Source organism: Lissotriton vulgaris, chromosome 10, assembly GCF_964263255.1.
Source record: "Lissotriton vulgaris chromosome 10, aLisVul1.2, whole genome shotgun sequence".
NCBI lineage: Eukaryota > Metazoa > Chordata > Amphibia > Caudata > Salamandridae > Lissotriton > Lissotriton vulgaris.
The window spans coordinates 22,810,956-22,824,740 of NC_141698.1; the positions used below are offsets into that span (position 1 = coordinate 22,810,956).

At 48.1% G+C, this 13,785-nt stretch overlaps 1 protein-coding gene across 1 annotated transcript in view; it reads left to right on the top strand.

Moving 5' to 3' along the window:
• PLXNA3 (plexin A3) overlaps window positions 1–13,785 on the top strand; it is a 522,917-nt gene that overhangs the window by 409,941 nt on the left and 99,191 nt on the right. Inside the window, exon 11 of the mRNA XM_086940293.1 lies at window positions 3,115–3,211. Within this exon, the coding sequence (XP_086796419.1) occupies window positions 3,115–3,211 (97 nt within the window). The remainder of the gene's footprint in view (window positions 1–3,114; window positions 3,212–13,785) is intronic.

The window sequence follows — 13,785 nt, forward strand, 5'->3', positions numbered from 1 at the left end:
AGCAGATAGGCACAAGCGTCTTGACTTGGTTTTGGAGACAACAGTCACTATACCGGACCGATTGTACTATATATTTGAAAAATGCTGTAGACGGACGCTTCAAAGTTTCTTGTTACTCAATTCAACAGGCTGGCGTTACCGTTCTAGATAGGATGAAGCTCGAACATAATAATGGGACGTTTCAAAAACTGTTTGCGGTTTTAACCGGAGTGAAGCATCATGAAGGACGATGAGTTCAACGCATGAAAGGCCAGCGGTATGCTCCTAACGATGTGAAGATACTCTGATATAAAGCGCCGCAGGCAGCGTGTCGGCTAACGAGCCTAACGGTCCGAAATGCGTGGGATCACTTTCATATCAGGAGACTAGGCACACCAGGCAAATACTAAACTTGAGGGGTGCATGGTGCGCACCCGAAGATCATTCTGCCTGTATCGGTTGTACTTCAACCAGACTGAAGGTTGTGGTCGGTTTTTATTGTCTGGATGCATGTACACACAATTACTGTTGTGGCTTTATTTGGTTTTCGTTTGGATTATGTAAAGTTGAAAAGCCCATAAGCAGAGTTTTAAAATATAAGACTGACCCTGAAGGACAACTGGAGTCATGAAACCCTTCAGCAGACGTTTAACTGTATCTTTTTAGTCGCTCGGAGTTTGATCGAAGACCGCTTGTTGTCAGAACGAACCCTGAGCCCACTGGGGCAGGCTTACGCAACCCTGCATCAAGATGGCCGTCTTACCTGCTCGGAATGTTGTCTATTCTCACAGGAACAGGTCGTTTACGCATCAGACTGGCTCCAGTGACTCTGGCTGCAGTATCAGTATGGACGTCATTTCAAAGCATTGAATGTTGGTTGCCTAGAACTAGCTGCTGGAGCACAGACGGGCAACGAGGTGAAGATGATGGACTCGGACGAAGAAGAAATAGATCCTGTGTCGAGCAGGCTCCGTTCCTCGAGGTGAAACCTAAGGAAGTCCGTGTATGCACAAGGGCTTCATACAGACCTCTGAGGCCCAGGGGAGCCCTTACCATTTTAGGGCCCTCCCTCCAGCTTACGGTCAATGAATTTATGTGAGATATGGGAACCTCAAGGGCCACAGTATATTCTGCCCGGGAGGCAGCATTTTTCATTACACCCCTGTGTACAATGGCTCCCACCCGTGTCCACCGATCTCTTGCAGGTATGTCGGCTGAAACCCCTCGATGCTTTCCACATCGCCTGGAGTCTTGCCTTCTCTCTCCAAGCATTCCAGCAAGCCATCTGCGAGTAATGCGCATGGGGTGAACCTCTCTGGTCCCTTGTGATGAGTCTGTGGTGCTTCTAAAGAAGGTCTCTTTAGCTTTGCTTCATCTTCGGGGCTGAGACTCGTCTTATCCAGCCCAGCCCCTTCTAGAGGGTGGCAGGACTGCACACTTTCAGAACTCAGGGAGTGGGGTCCCTCGAGGCTCCCAGTGGTGAAGCAAGAGGCAAGCCTTGTCCTGCTTCCACCTGCGTATCTTGAGATGTGCATTTGAGGCACTGACCGCCAGGACAATAACCCCACACATACGCAAGACTGGCATGGCCCGCAGAGCCTGCACTGAACACGGCCTTTTAAGGCATTAGGTGAAGTGGCGCTCGAATGATGTAACACCACACAAAGCACATTGTTTCTTGAATCTTAAATCACAGGCGGTATTTCCCAATTCAGTAGTATCCCAGCCGCATCATTCCGGTCCTGTGACCTTCACTCGGCCCTCTCATCCAGCTCGGATTTGCTTCAAACTCTGCATCTCACCAACAAGGCTCTAAACAACCACAGTCCATCCTTTCTTGGTCAAACGCAGGACAATCTCAGACACATCCAGTGGCTTAAGATGCAAGGACTCTGCTCCTTGAGACCCTCAAAATCAAGACCTCTCTAGCCAGAAAGCTGCCCCTTACAGGAGCAGCGACTACGACTGGAACGCCTTCCTTTTAATCCTAGCAAGATTGCACCTTTCCTCGCCTTTTTACCGCACTTCTTTTCTCAATCTTTGTTTCGGAATCACCCACAAGCATACGTCTTACTGCCATAAGCGCCTCTCTGCTCATTGTTTTTGTGTTTATAAATGGAGTGATCATTCACGGTCTCCTTTCATTGATCCAACCTATGAACCCTTTTCTCCTCTTCACTCCCATTTCAGTGTATCCCTTCTCTTGTTTATTGTGTTCACGTAAAAAAGTCCTCATCTCACCTTAAACTAAGGCTGCACTCTGTCAACATCTCAAAGTGAATGCTCCCAAGGAACAGGTGTTACTCAACTTCCCAATCGGGTCGAGATGAACAGGCTCCCAATCTCTCAAGGCCATTGGTTAAGCAGGAATCTGGGCTACTTCCGGTACAAAGAGGAGTACTGACTTTATTAGAAAGACATGTTGTGGTTGCTGAGAATGACTCCGCGCCAACAGCAACACCCAACCTGCTCAGCATACACTCCAGCTGCAAAATCACCCATTCGATGACGACGTGTGACTTCCAGGCCTAAGCCGAGCTGCAAAGAGAAGAACAATTACTGCTCTGGGGCCACATGCTGAGCATTATTCTGCAATCTAGTGCATGGTCTGGCAGTGGGTCTGTGTCTCCTAAGTGTTCCGGTTCAGCTTGAAGGCGCACCTGGGACGCATTGAAAATATACATAACGCGGCCTTTGGATCCATCATTTTTGTTCACTTCATGCTGTTCTCTGCTTTGTGCATCAGTCCACCTTCTAGGAAGTGCTTCCATTGGAAATCCCGAATGACTGTTTTACATCTGAAAGTGCATTCAATCATTGCGCTGTTAGTCACATACTGTTCTTTATCTCCTATGTGCATTCTGTATCTAAAGCAATATTGTTTGCTCATTCGATTGTCCGAATTGGCAAGCCATTCAGTCTGTTTTTTTTGTGCTTTTAAGCTTTCATGAAGACAACACCGGTCTACTTGTGGCCTAGTTAGCAAATACAAGTCGGTCCTGTTGGATTTGCCAATGCTTGCTACTTTGTGCCTCAACATGCTGTGTTCGTGTGCATATGAAGGTGAAAGAGGTGAGGTGGAGTGTCTCAAAACTGACTATTAATACCAGTTTCTTGTCTCGTGCTCTCTTGCAGTACGTTTATGAAGGGGATGAATCGGGCGATATCTCCGTGGACTTCTCCATCGTGTGGGACGGAGACTTCTACATCGACAAACCAGCCAATTTCAGAGGTACGTTTGGTCTCTCCTCGCCATTAGACGCCTGACTCTTCGCAGACTTGCATGGATGTGACTGGAACAGAGATCTTGACCGGTGTGGGTTGCCAAAGTGGAAATCTAAGCCACATGCTCACTTTCCAAAGCTTCAGACATCAGTGTTCTGATTTTAATGCCAAGACGCTTCAAGGGCAGCTAAAAAGCCCCAATTAGTAAGAAAGATAAATGCTGCAGACACCTGGCAAGACGGGCAACAGGTACACCGTACTGAAAGATGAATCTCTCTCCCTCACCTTAAAATGGGACTTGTTGTCACTCCTGTAAAAGTAGCACCAACAATGGCAGACTTGGGTATCATGATGAAGCCCAGGCACTGGGTGTTTATGCCACATCCTGCAAGAGGGAGCAGGCTTCGAAGCCATGCCCAGTCGATGGTCCCTCTCCTTACACTGACCTAGTCGCATCTCATTTGACCTCTCAACTAAAGACACCGCCTGTTGAATGCAGTAGGTTTCTCTCTTTTTTCCTTTACCCCTTCTCCCTCTCTGCTTCCTTATTTATAGCATGAAGAGCAGCCCTCCCTAGTAGGTTTGGCCCTCCTCTCACCACTCTGCCCCAGAAGGCCCCGCTTCTGTACTTGAGCCCTTCCTGCTGTCTGTAGGAGGCCCGGGCCTCTATAGATCTGCCCAAGCTGCAGTTCTCCCCTTTCCTGACTCCTGTATTGCCCCAGAAGACCCAGCTCCCCGACCTCACACCTGCCCCCTCTGTACTAGTTCCCTTGACTGTCCCTGCCCCCAGTAGACTGACCTCTACTGTTTACAGACCTGCTGATCTGTCTCCTCCAGGGCTGTACTCTCCACCTTACTGTGACCAGTGACCTTCCTGTAGAGAGATCCCTGTAGAGTCGAACCTACATCATGGCCCCTGACCGCCCACTGAGAACTGTCCCTCGTAGACACCAGGGGAGGGATTTCTTCTGCCCCAAGGCCTTATGGCATCGGGGTCTGACCCGACCGCAGGCATGGAGCTTCACCCTGTGTTAACAATTGGGTCACTTCTGCTCGGCCGCGAAGAGTTCTGTGCCTGGCCGTGGGCACTGGGCTGGGAGATTTCCTAATCAATATGCTTTTATCTCCGAGCATTAGACCATGTAGAGCATCTCTTCTGCTGGTTATGGATTGGTAGATCCCCTGTTTGAGGCAGGCCTGGGAGATGCTTCTGTCACAAGGGCTAAAGTTAGGTGGACCAGGCCACAAGCCAGTCTGCCCTTCAAGCAGCTATGGCGCGGTGTGAGGTCCTCAGCCTTGGGCTTTAGGCGGATCTTGGTTGGTGGTATTTTTTTATTTGTAATTTACACGTTCAAGATGGCAGACACAAACCATTGAGTAGTAAAATAAAAACATGTTATGCCTTCACCTGTCTGTATATACCATACTTCTTCTAATAAAATCTTTTGAAATAAAAAAATATGCACAGTAGTTCTTCAAAAACAAAACCGCAGCTTCGTAGCAAAGTGTAGCTACTGTGCCCATCAAAACAAAAAACACAAAAAAATACAACAGAGGAGCGGGCGAGAGGATGGGAGAGCAAAGTTGTCAGAGCAGTGGAAAAATAGCAAAACAAGCCAGACGGGAAAGGGCTGGGGAACCAACTGATGAGTTGGGGTGACTGAAAGAGCAACAGAGAAAGGGGTGAGGATTTGCAGAGAGAAGTGTCACACAAGGGAGAGCAGGAAAACACATGCACCCCCACGGAACGTGGAAAGGAAAGACAACATATTTGCTGTAATCTAAGCAGTGAAAGGATGCAAGTTGTCCAGGTAAAGGGATGGAAAGAAAGCTGCCCTCCAGGGGAGAGCGAAATACAACCAGAGGTAGGGAAGCCATCCAATAAGAGGCAAGCAACGAAATTGCCGAGAAAGCCGATGGCGACAATGGGTGGCCCGAAGCCCGGTAGAAGTGCTGGTTTCGTACACAATAAAAACTATGCTCGCTCACTATATAGTGCTTTACAAATGACACATTTACATTTTCACTGGTTGCTGTGAGTCCTCCCTCTTATGTTTCTATACACTAATGATATTATATTTTGTTTACCTTTTGCACTTTGTTCAGTCGTTCTGGATGTCGTTTAAGAAAGCAGTGTACTAACTAATTCTGGTTAAATAAGTGGCACTTGAACGTCGTGTATTTGCAAACGTTCCCAAAATTCTTGTAGGTCCCTTTCATTTGGACTGTCTTTATTAATTTTACTAAAAGCTTGTTTTTTCACAGTCATATTATGAATGATCTTGTTTATACCAGTTTTCAGTAAAAAAATAATTCAGTGTTCACATTGCTTAATAGGACACTACGAACAATCTTTCCTGCGCCCTCACCCAGGATTCAGCTGGCTGCAGTATGCCCGCATCTACTGCCCACACACACGCGTGTGCCTCTCGGGTGGGCCTGATGGATGGAGCCGTCCTTTCGCGTGGATACATACAAGGATCGATAATAAGAGAGGCTTACATCTTACACTATTATTGCCGTCCACGGTAGTCTTTTTTATTGACAAGAGAAGGATGAAAGGCGGAGTCATTCTTACTGGGATTCACGCCTTTGCAGACTGGTCTGGGATCTGACCGCTTTAAGGAGCTGAGCTCATCCACCACCAGTAGAGTTTTGCTTTTCTATTGAAAAAACACAAAGGCGGATAAATCTTCAAAAATTACTCCCATGATATCTTGAAGCAGCCATTAAGAGACCATTCCTGGCAGCATTTTGTGAGCTGGAGCCTCGAAGCGCCACCGTCTCACCCTTGGTCGCTGTTGAAAAGGGTGGAGTTGATTGCATCCAGGGTGAATTCAGCATTCAGGCCATATGTTCACTGGAACAGTTTTTCTGTAGGGAGGACCTTGTGTCTGTCACTGCATGAAGAGAGAAGTGTAGAGTAGGCACTATAATTGAAGAAGGGCATCCCACTGTGAGGATCAATGTCTTACATCTTTTCTGCGCAAGATTATGCCCTCCACATTTACACACCAGCACTTTGACTTAATTTGATTTAAAAAAAAAAAAAATTATTATGTTGTATATGTGTGTAAAGGAAGTGCATGCTGGCCAAGGGCAGACCTTTTAGCTTTGACAATGCTTCTTCAGACTGTTTTCTTCTGCTCGAAACAATTGTCCGCCAGCCTTAAACCCTTGCACGAGGTCCTGCATTTACTCGCGGGGGTGTCTGGTCGGTGTTTGGGGGTTTTGCAGCGTGAATCTTTCTGGATTCGCTATGCTGTGCATTATTCTGCGGTCTGGTGGTTGGTTCCGGAATTGTAGTCTTTTCTTTTTTTTTTTTTGTTGTTGTTTTTTTTCGTAGCCCAGGTCGGTGTCGACGTCCCACCTTTTGGTGTATTTCCGGTGACGTCGGCACGCTTCCTGCGGAAGCTCCCACTCTTTGGCGCCATCTTCAGATTCTTTTTCCGCGGTTGCGTCTGGATCATTCCCGAAAGGGCTCCGGGCTTTGATTGGACCGGCCGCTCTATCGTTGCGAGAGGCTTGACTAGATTCCGAGTCTTGCCAATGGAAACCTCCATTATCAAAGACTAGCACTACTCTAATGTTGGTCAGCATTACGTGTAGTGCGAATAGTCACTAATTAGACAGTGTAGTGTGTTCCTGAGCAGTGGTGAAGTAAACTATGATCATTGAATCTGCTGTGGACTCTTCTAGAACTTTGAGGAAATCCTTAGCTCACGTCTGTAGTGTATCTAAACATGTATCTGCTCATTGCATGCATAAATATGAACACAGTATTTTGAGTTTCTTGTTTTTCTTTCTTTATTATGTATCTCTTCAGCTGACACGTGTTTCGTTGCATACACTGGTAAACCGTCCCGCAACTTTCTCAAGGCTCTAGAATCTTTGTTATATTCTTTTCGTATGTGGTGATAATTCCAAACCACTTGAGTCACGGCTTCTGGACTACGTTGGTGAGGAAGCTGTCCGTTCGAGCTCGTGGATTGGTCAGACGGAGACTTTTCCTGAATGAAAAACCAATTTTAAAGCAGAAGACCGATATGTTACCGTTTGTGGGTTGGAGTTATCACCACATAAGAAAAGAATATACAAAGATTGTAGAGCCTTGAGAAAGTTGCGGGCAAAAAATTTCGCGAAGTAGCGGAATGCAGAATTTTGGGAAATTTCGGATTTTCTGCGGAACGCAAAATTACCCAAATTCCGCGAGCGGAACGGAATTTACCACCCAGGCCTAGTTAATATTTATGCATGCAATGTGCAGATAAATGTTTAGATACACCACAGACGTGTGCTGAGGATTTCCTTTGTGTATTCAGTGGCCTTGGCCGCAATTTTGGGGGAGGTTGGTGGTTCACCTGACCCTACAGCACCGTTCAGAATTTAGGATCTATTGAAACTAATATATGTGCAATTTTTCCTGAGTGGCGCCGTTTCACCTAGCTCAACACCACTGTCCGTTCAAAGGTCTTCCAGAACTTTGCTTTGTAAACTTCATTGCATCCCGACAGCTCATGAATTACTTGTGATCGTGAAATTGGCAAAGCATTCTGCACAGCATCGGTATTTGTACAAAAGGTCTAATGACCAGTATCCTGGGATCAATGCAACCCTCTTAGAGCCCTATTCTTTCTGAATTATAGAGTGGTCGGATGATATTAAATAATTCACTAAGTAGTATGGATGGTGAGGTTCAGCTCGGGCAGTTCTATGATTCATATCCGTCAGGGGGTGTTTGACCACGAGCAGCCGGAACCGATCAAGGCGGCTGCGATAAACCTATACGGCTCAGACATATAGACTAGACCTTGCATAACCACTAAGAGTGGGCCTCAACTGAGCACCTTTTTTTAAGTTGACAACTCGTGCTCTGACTCTTGTCTACAGATCCTACCGTATGCACCGTAAACAGGCAGCGCGGGCGGTTACACAGAGAAGCTTGCGTAAGTCCCTCTCGTCCACCAACCACAGCTACTCATGCCGGACTCGAACCCGAGGATTCCGCACTCGTCTTCCCAGTAACCAGCTGGCTTACCAGAGTAGTAATGGTGCATGCAAAACACTGGGCAGTAAGCCTGGGTTTAACCACATCCGCGCGGCGCAGATTCCTGCGCTGTGCTGAACGGAACCGTTCCGCCATGAGCACAGGCCAACCGACGCTCATGACTGAACCGTTCCGTCATGAGCATCGAAAGGGTTAACTGCATGAATGGGTTCTATGTTTACATGCCCTACACTGCCTTGCCATCAAAAGATTGAGTAAAAAACTGCTACTTATATGAATTTCTCCAGCAAAACGACCAAATTCTTGGGCAGCAAGTGGGGCTCATTTCGAGGCGACAGTTCTGGTCCCTTTTTGTGCGGTAAATGTCCTTATTTGTATTTTGATCTTTAGAGAATTTCTGCACCGATATGTAGTATTCGAATGAGAGTTCCCCACAATCTTTCTCAGCCAGTGAGTTGAGAAAGTGAACAAAACCTAAGCTCCAGAAGAGATGTCTTCAGTGAGGGCAGCGCATGCTTTCCTTTGCCTGGCTACAGTCACTGAATCGCTTCCTAGTGCAGGTTTACATTTCAGGTGGTTGGCGCCCTACCAGGAAACCAATATCTTTCAACCAGATGAAGCGCCTGGGGAAACACAGAAGTACAGAACCTCTCAGTTGAAGATAAAATCCGAAATGTACATATCTTTTACTGTTATGCATTCTCCTGGTGTTCAGAAATTGAGTCTGAATATTCATGTGATGTAAGGGTGCTCGACTCTTCACGCCTTGCAGATATCGGCTTCCACAGAAAGTTATGAAGTTTGTCTGGCAGATGGCCCTAGCTTCAACTTAAGATGCTGAGATGGTTGTAGCAGGCCACAACATCAGAGTTTGTATGTAAATCACGGCTCTGAGCTTCAGGCCCCAGCTATTAGTGTGCTCCTTGGCACAGTTGTTTGTGTCCCCACATCTGGCGCAAAACTAAGTAAAACAGTTTTGGTTGGGTTTAGGCATTTAATTGCTTCTGGAGGCTTTCTTAGCCTTATTCACAAGTCAACCAGACTTCACGGGTTTTCAACGTAGGATTGAGGTAGCCCTCGAACAAGGGCTGTCGCATTCAACCTCCAGTAGTTTAGGTAGGTTTACCTTCCTTGGACTTTGCTGATCTGCATTTCCTTGTTGGGTCGGACGTTCCAATGCAACAGAGGTCCTAGCTTTAAACGTTTGTATGTAAAGCACTCATACTGCGAAGCACTTCGCCTTCAGGCCTTGCGAGTGGCGGTTCATCTTCTCCACCAGCTTCCTCCTAGCTGGATTCTGCTCCTCTGTTGTGCTTCGTGAATGACCACATGATTGCTTCCCTCTGTCACCACACTTGTCTCCCGGATCTCCTGCTTAGTCGTCTCTGCTCCAGTTAGAGGGGACGGTGGATGAAAGACGATGGAGTTGAATGCTCTCCGGCCACCGTCTTGCTTCCCTTCACCACCAAACTGAGGACAGGTACCCTTGTCAGCCAAAACCAGAATACTCCCCACCTTAGCCTGCAGCTGGCCATTGCAAGCCTCCATCGCTCCACACCTTACTGCTCGATTTCACGGTCGCCATCTCCTGCAATTTGTATGCATAGTAGCCTCCTGTGTTTTGTACCTGTAGGAAGGTGGCTACCTGACTATGGTTACCCCAGATTTTTTGCCCTGTGTTTAGCTGGTTTTCGACTTAGTTGGCCTGGTTCCCTGCTAATCAGGGCCCCAGGCTATCTGCTCTCTCTGTAAAATGGATTCCATGTACCCTAGGTGCATAACTAGATTGGCTTGGGTCACCTTATCAGCCCCTGTACAGAGCACTATAGGTGCCCAGGGCATAGGTGCATCCAAGGCCTACCAGGGGCTGCAGCATATCTTTTGCCACCCCTGGCTGGCTATCTAAATTGACACAACTGGCTGATCACTCAGCTGGGGCAAGTGGGTGTAATCACCCCTTGCTTAGATATAGTATACCTATATCTAAACCTATATCTGGACACATATATAGCCTGTAAGCCACTCCTATGGAAGGCCTCATCAATCCTGGAGGCAGAGTGCGTGGTTTTATGTGAGATGGTGCTCTGGCATGAGCTGAGCCTGTCTGCAGCTGTCGGGAACAACTCCCTAAGCTGATCCGGGATAATGCCATACCATATACTCTTAAGCGCATTATAATCCTCGCGGTTATATAGCAACTTTGGTTTGGCTTTATCAAAACATGTCGTGTAAGGTGTCATACGAATTGGAATACTATCCCCTCGCCAGTTCTGGCGACGGGGATAGCATTCCACCCTTCTAGAGGGAGAAGACATGTTACTTTACTGAAACGCGGTTGATTTAAAATGAGCCTCAGATCCACAAAATGGATGCCCCTGCCACAGACACGGGTCTGACCTCCTGCTGCTGACCGAAACCCGGCAGAGGAGGCCTGGACAAAGAGTTTCCTGTCACAGGGCGGTGTCAAACCACCCCAGACAGGAGATAGTGGATTGGAGTAGGGAGGTTTCAATGAAACCAGACACTGCCTGGGGAGCACAAGGCTGCCCCTTGCAGGATCCGGCCAAACCGGTTCTGGGGCCTCCCAGCCCCTGTCCCAGCGCGGCCAGGATCAAAGGAGAGGGGTGTAACCACCCCCTTCCTGGGTCCCACCCATAGGAGGGGACCTAGCAGGATGTCCAACCCCCTAGATTCGAATAAGAGGGGGAGCAGTCCCAACGGACCTCAGATCATCCTGAAGAAACATAAGAAACGAAATCTGGACCCTTCGACTTTCTACACGACGTGAGAAGACTGAAGAATCTCCCTTGTGGTCAAGGAGTGACCACCCTGTGCAAACAGGCACCATCCAGCCCTCGACCCTTGCTTTGTTGCAGTTCCCGCCGGAACTCGAGCGACAGAGATCGACGAGATCAAGCTTGCCTGCCTTCTACCTGCCCGATCCACAGTCCCTGCAGAGCTGAGACCCGTGGAGGCGACCGGAAGCGTGGGGCACGCCATCTTGAAAAGGCCACGAGACGCTGACCGTGCGGCCCACGAGTGACCCTCGAAGCTGTACACCGGGGTTTGAGAAGCCCCAGCCCCGAGCTCCACTTGCACCAAAGCTCACCCCTCCACACTCGCTGAGTGCTGCGTGGGGCCCTTCTGCTTGTGTGCGCTCGACGCGTTGGCCCGGTCACTTGCCAGCTGGCTTGTGGCCCCTGTGCCGACGAACTTTGAAATCCGACTTGCTTTTCTGGTTGCTCCAGATCTGCACCAGCTCCTGTGAAAAGGAGCACCCACTCTGACCCTCCTGGTTCGAGTGATAAGCAATCTCCCGGTTCCGCGTGGATTGCTTTTGCCAAGTGCTGTTTGCTACAATCTTCAAGCCGACGGTGCTGACGGCGAGAGCCTACGTGGGACAGATCGTGACCTGCTCCTGGACGTCGCAGATGCCCCAGAGCCCACGTGACAGCGGAGAGAAGCCTATCGACAACCGCCTGATTGCGCCCGACATTGCCTGGTTCCGTCCTGGTTCCACCCTGGTCACTGCTGAGTGACCCAGACTCTGTCCCCTCTGCTTTCAGGTACTTTTCTACATCGATCCACTCTTGGATCGCACCGGACACTTCTGCTTCACAGCGCCTGCAGCTGCAACAGCTCCAAGCACCCAGAACCTGCGTGACAGAACCCGACGCCACTTCGACCCTGTGCACCCACGGCCTGTGGGTGAGGTAACTTTGCAACGCCGGTGTCTTTACACTGGTACACACCTCTAGGGTCTGTGTCTAAAGTTTTGTGTTCCTAGGTTCAGCGGAAGTATCTTTTTATTCACTTTAACTGACTTTTACGCACCATTGACAGTGCATTGGTGCGCGCTGCACTTTCCGTGCTGCACCCGTCTCCTGTGGGCTACTCCCGACTTCTTCATTGCTTGTCCTGACTGCTCCCAGCGAATCTCTAGGCCCTAGGCCTAACCATTGTTCGTAAAGTGTTCCTTATACCACTTTTTTGATATATGGTCTGAGTGGCCACCCGCCCTCATCCATAAACGTGCAACTTTCTATGTGTAACAGTGCTTTTGATTTAACGCTTGTGCCCCTTTCCTCATAAAGAGTACTGGGGAGTAATTTAGTAATAAATACATATATTTTTATAATATATACTTGTGTGGTGTCCTTTCATTTGATTACAGGATTGTATGTGGTAAAACAGCTCGCTTAACACGACCTCTTAAGTTAAGCCTTTAAGGCTGCTTAGTCCATGCTACCACTAGGATAGCTTGTCTACAAGGTTGACTTACAACCTGACATCTTTGGGGTTTGTTTGGACTGATAACCAGTGGTTCCAGAATTGGAAACACTACCTATCAGGCCAACTTCTCACATTGGTGTGCAGCGGTGCGGATTTGAGCTTGCTGTTTGTTTTACCATTGCAATCTTTATCAAATTGAAAGATCACATCAAGTACCTCTAGGTACATATAAATCAAAAGCTTAGCATATTAAGTTCTACTGAACTTAGTAGTTGTAGATTAAAGGGATTAGCACACCCTGACTACAACTCACTAGCAAGGTACAGTAGGAAACCACTTAGTGTAGGTAAGTGCACCACTTACACCTCACTAGCAGTCATGTCTGATACAGATAGAGCTTCAGGCTCTGCTCCTGTAATAGTTGATCCTATAGGGACAACATCCAGATATGACAACCTTAGCCACAAAGACCTGAGTGCCTTGTGCACAGCCAGGGGGCTAAAAAAGGGCAGAGGCCCTACCATTCCTTCCCTAGTAGCTCTCCTAGAAAAGGATGACCTAGACAAGGTGAGTCAGACTCCCTTAGAAACAGAGGAAGGGATAAACTCCCCTGAGAATGAGGATCTTCAAGATGATGTAGTGGAGGAGGAAGAAGAAGAGGAAGGCTCTGATGTAGAAGAGCCTGAAGATCAGGATCAGGTGGGAAACCAGGTACAGGTTGCCTGGCTTAACCAGGCCAACTTGGACCTACATGGGAATGGAGGGGGCCAGCACCACTCCAGATCTCATAACCAAATTCTCCCAGGTAATAGAAGGGAGAGATCTCTGTCAAGGGATTCTCACCTTTCTAGTGCCTCAAGAGAATCTCAAAGAGGAATGACTTCCTCCCAGAGAAAAGAGCATAGGGCCAGGATGAGGGCTGTCCAACTCCAAATAGAAAGGGAAGAGGTAGCCTTGGCTCAAGCTAAACTTGCTTTAGCAAGAGAGAGAAAATTGTGTGGCTTAGATGCCACTGGTGGCAGCAAAGTTCCTAAAGAAAAAGCCAGGTCCTATGATAGTAGAAACCTGACAAAGATTGTGCCCCCCTATCAGGAAGGGGATGACATCCACAAATGGATGACTGCTCTGGAGAGAGCCTGCATGGTACAGCAGGTTCCTGAAGAACAGTGGGCAGCAATCTTATGGTACTCCTTTTCAGAGAAAGGGAGGGATAGGCTCCTCACTGTCAGACATGAGGATGCCAGCAATTACAAAGTCCTGAAGAGTGTTCTGATAGATGGGTTTGGCTTAACCACTGAACAGTACAGGTTAAAGTTCAGAGATACCCAGAAGACACAGAC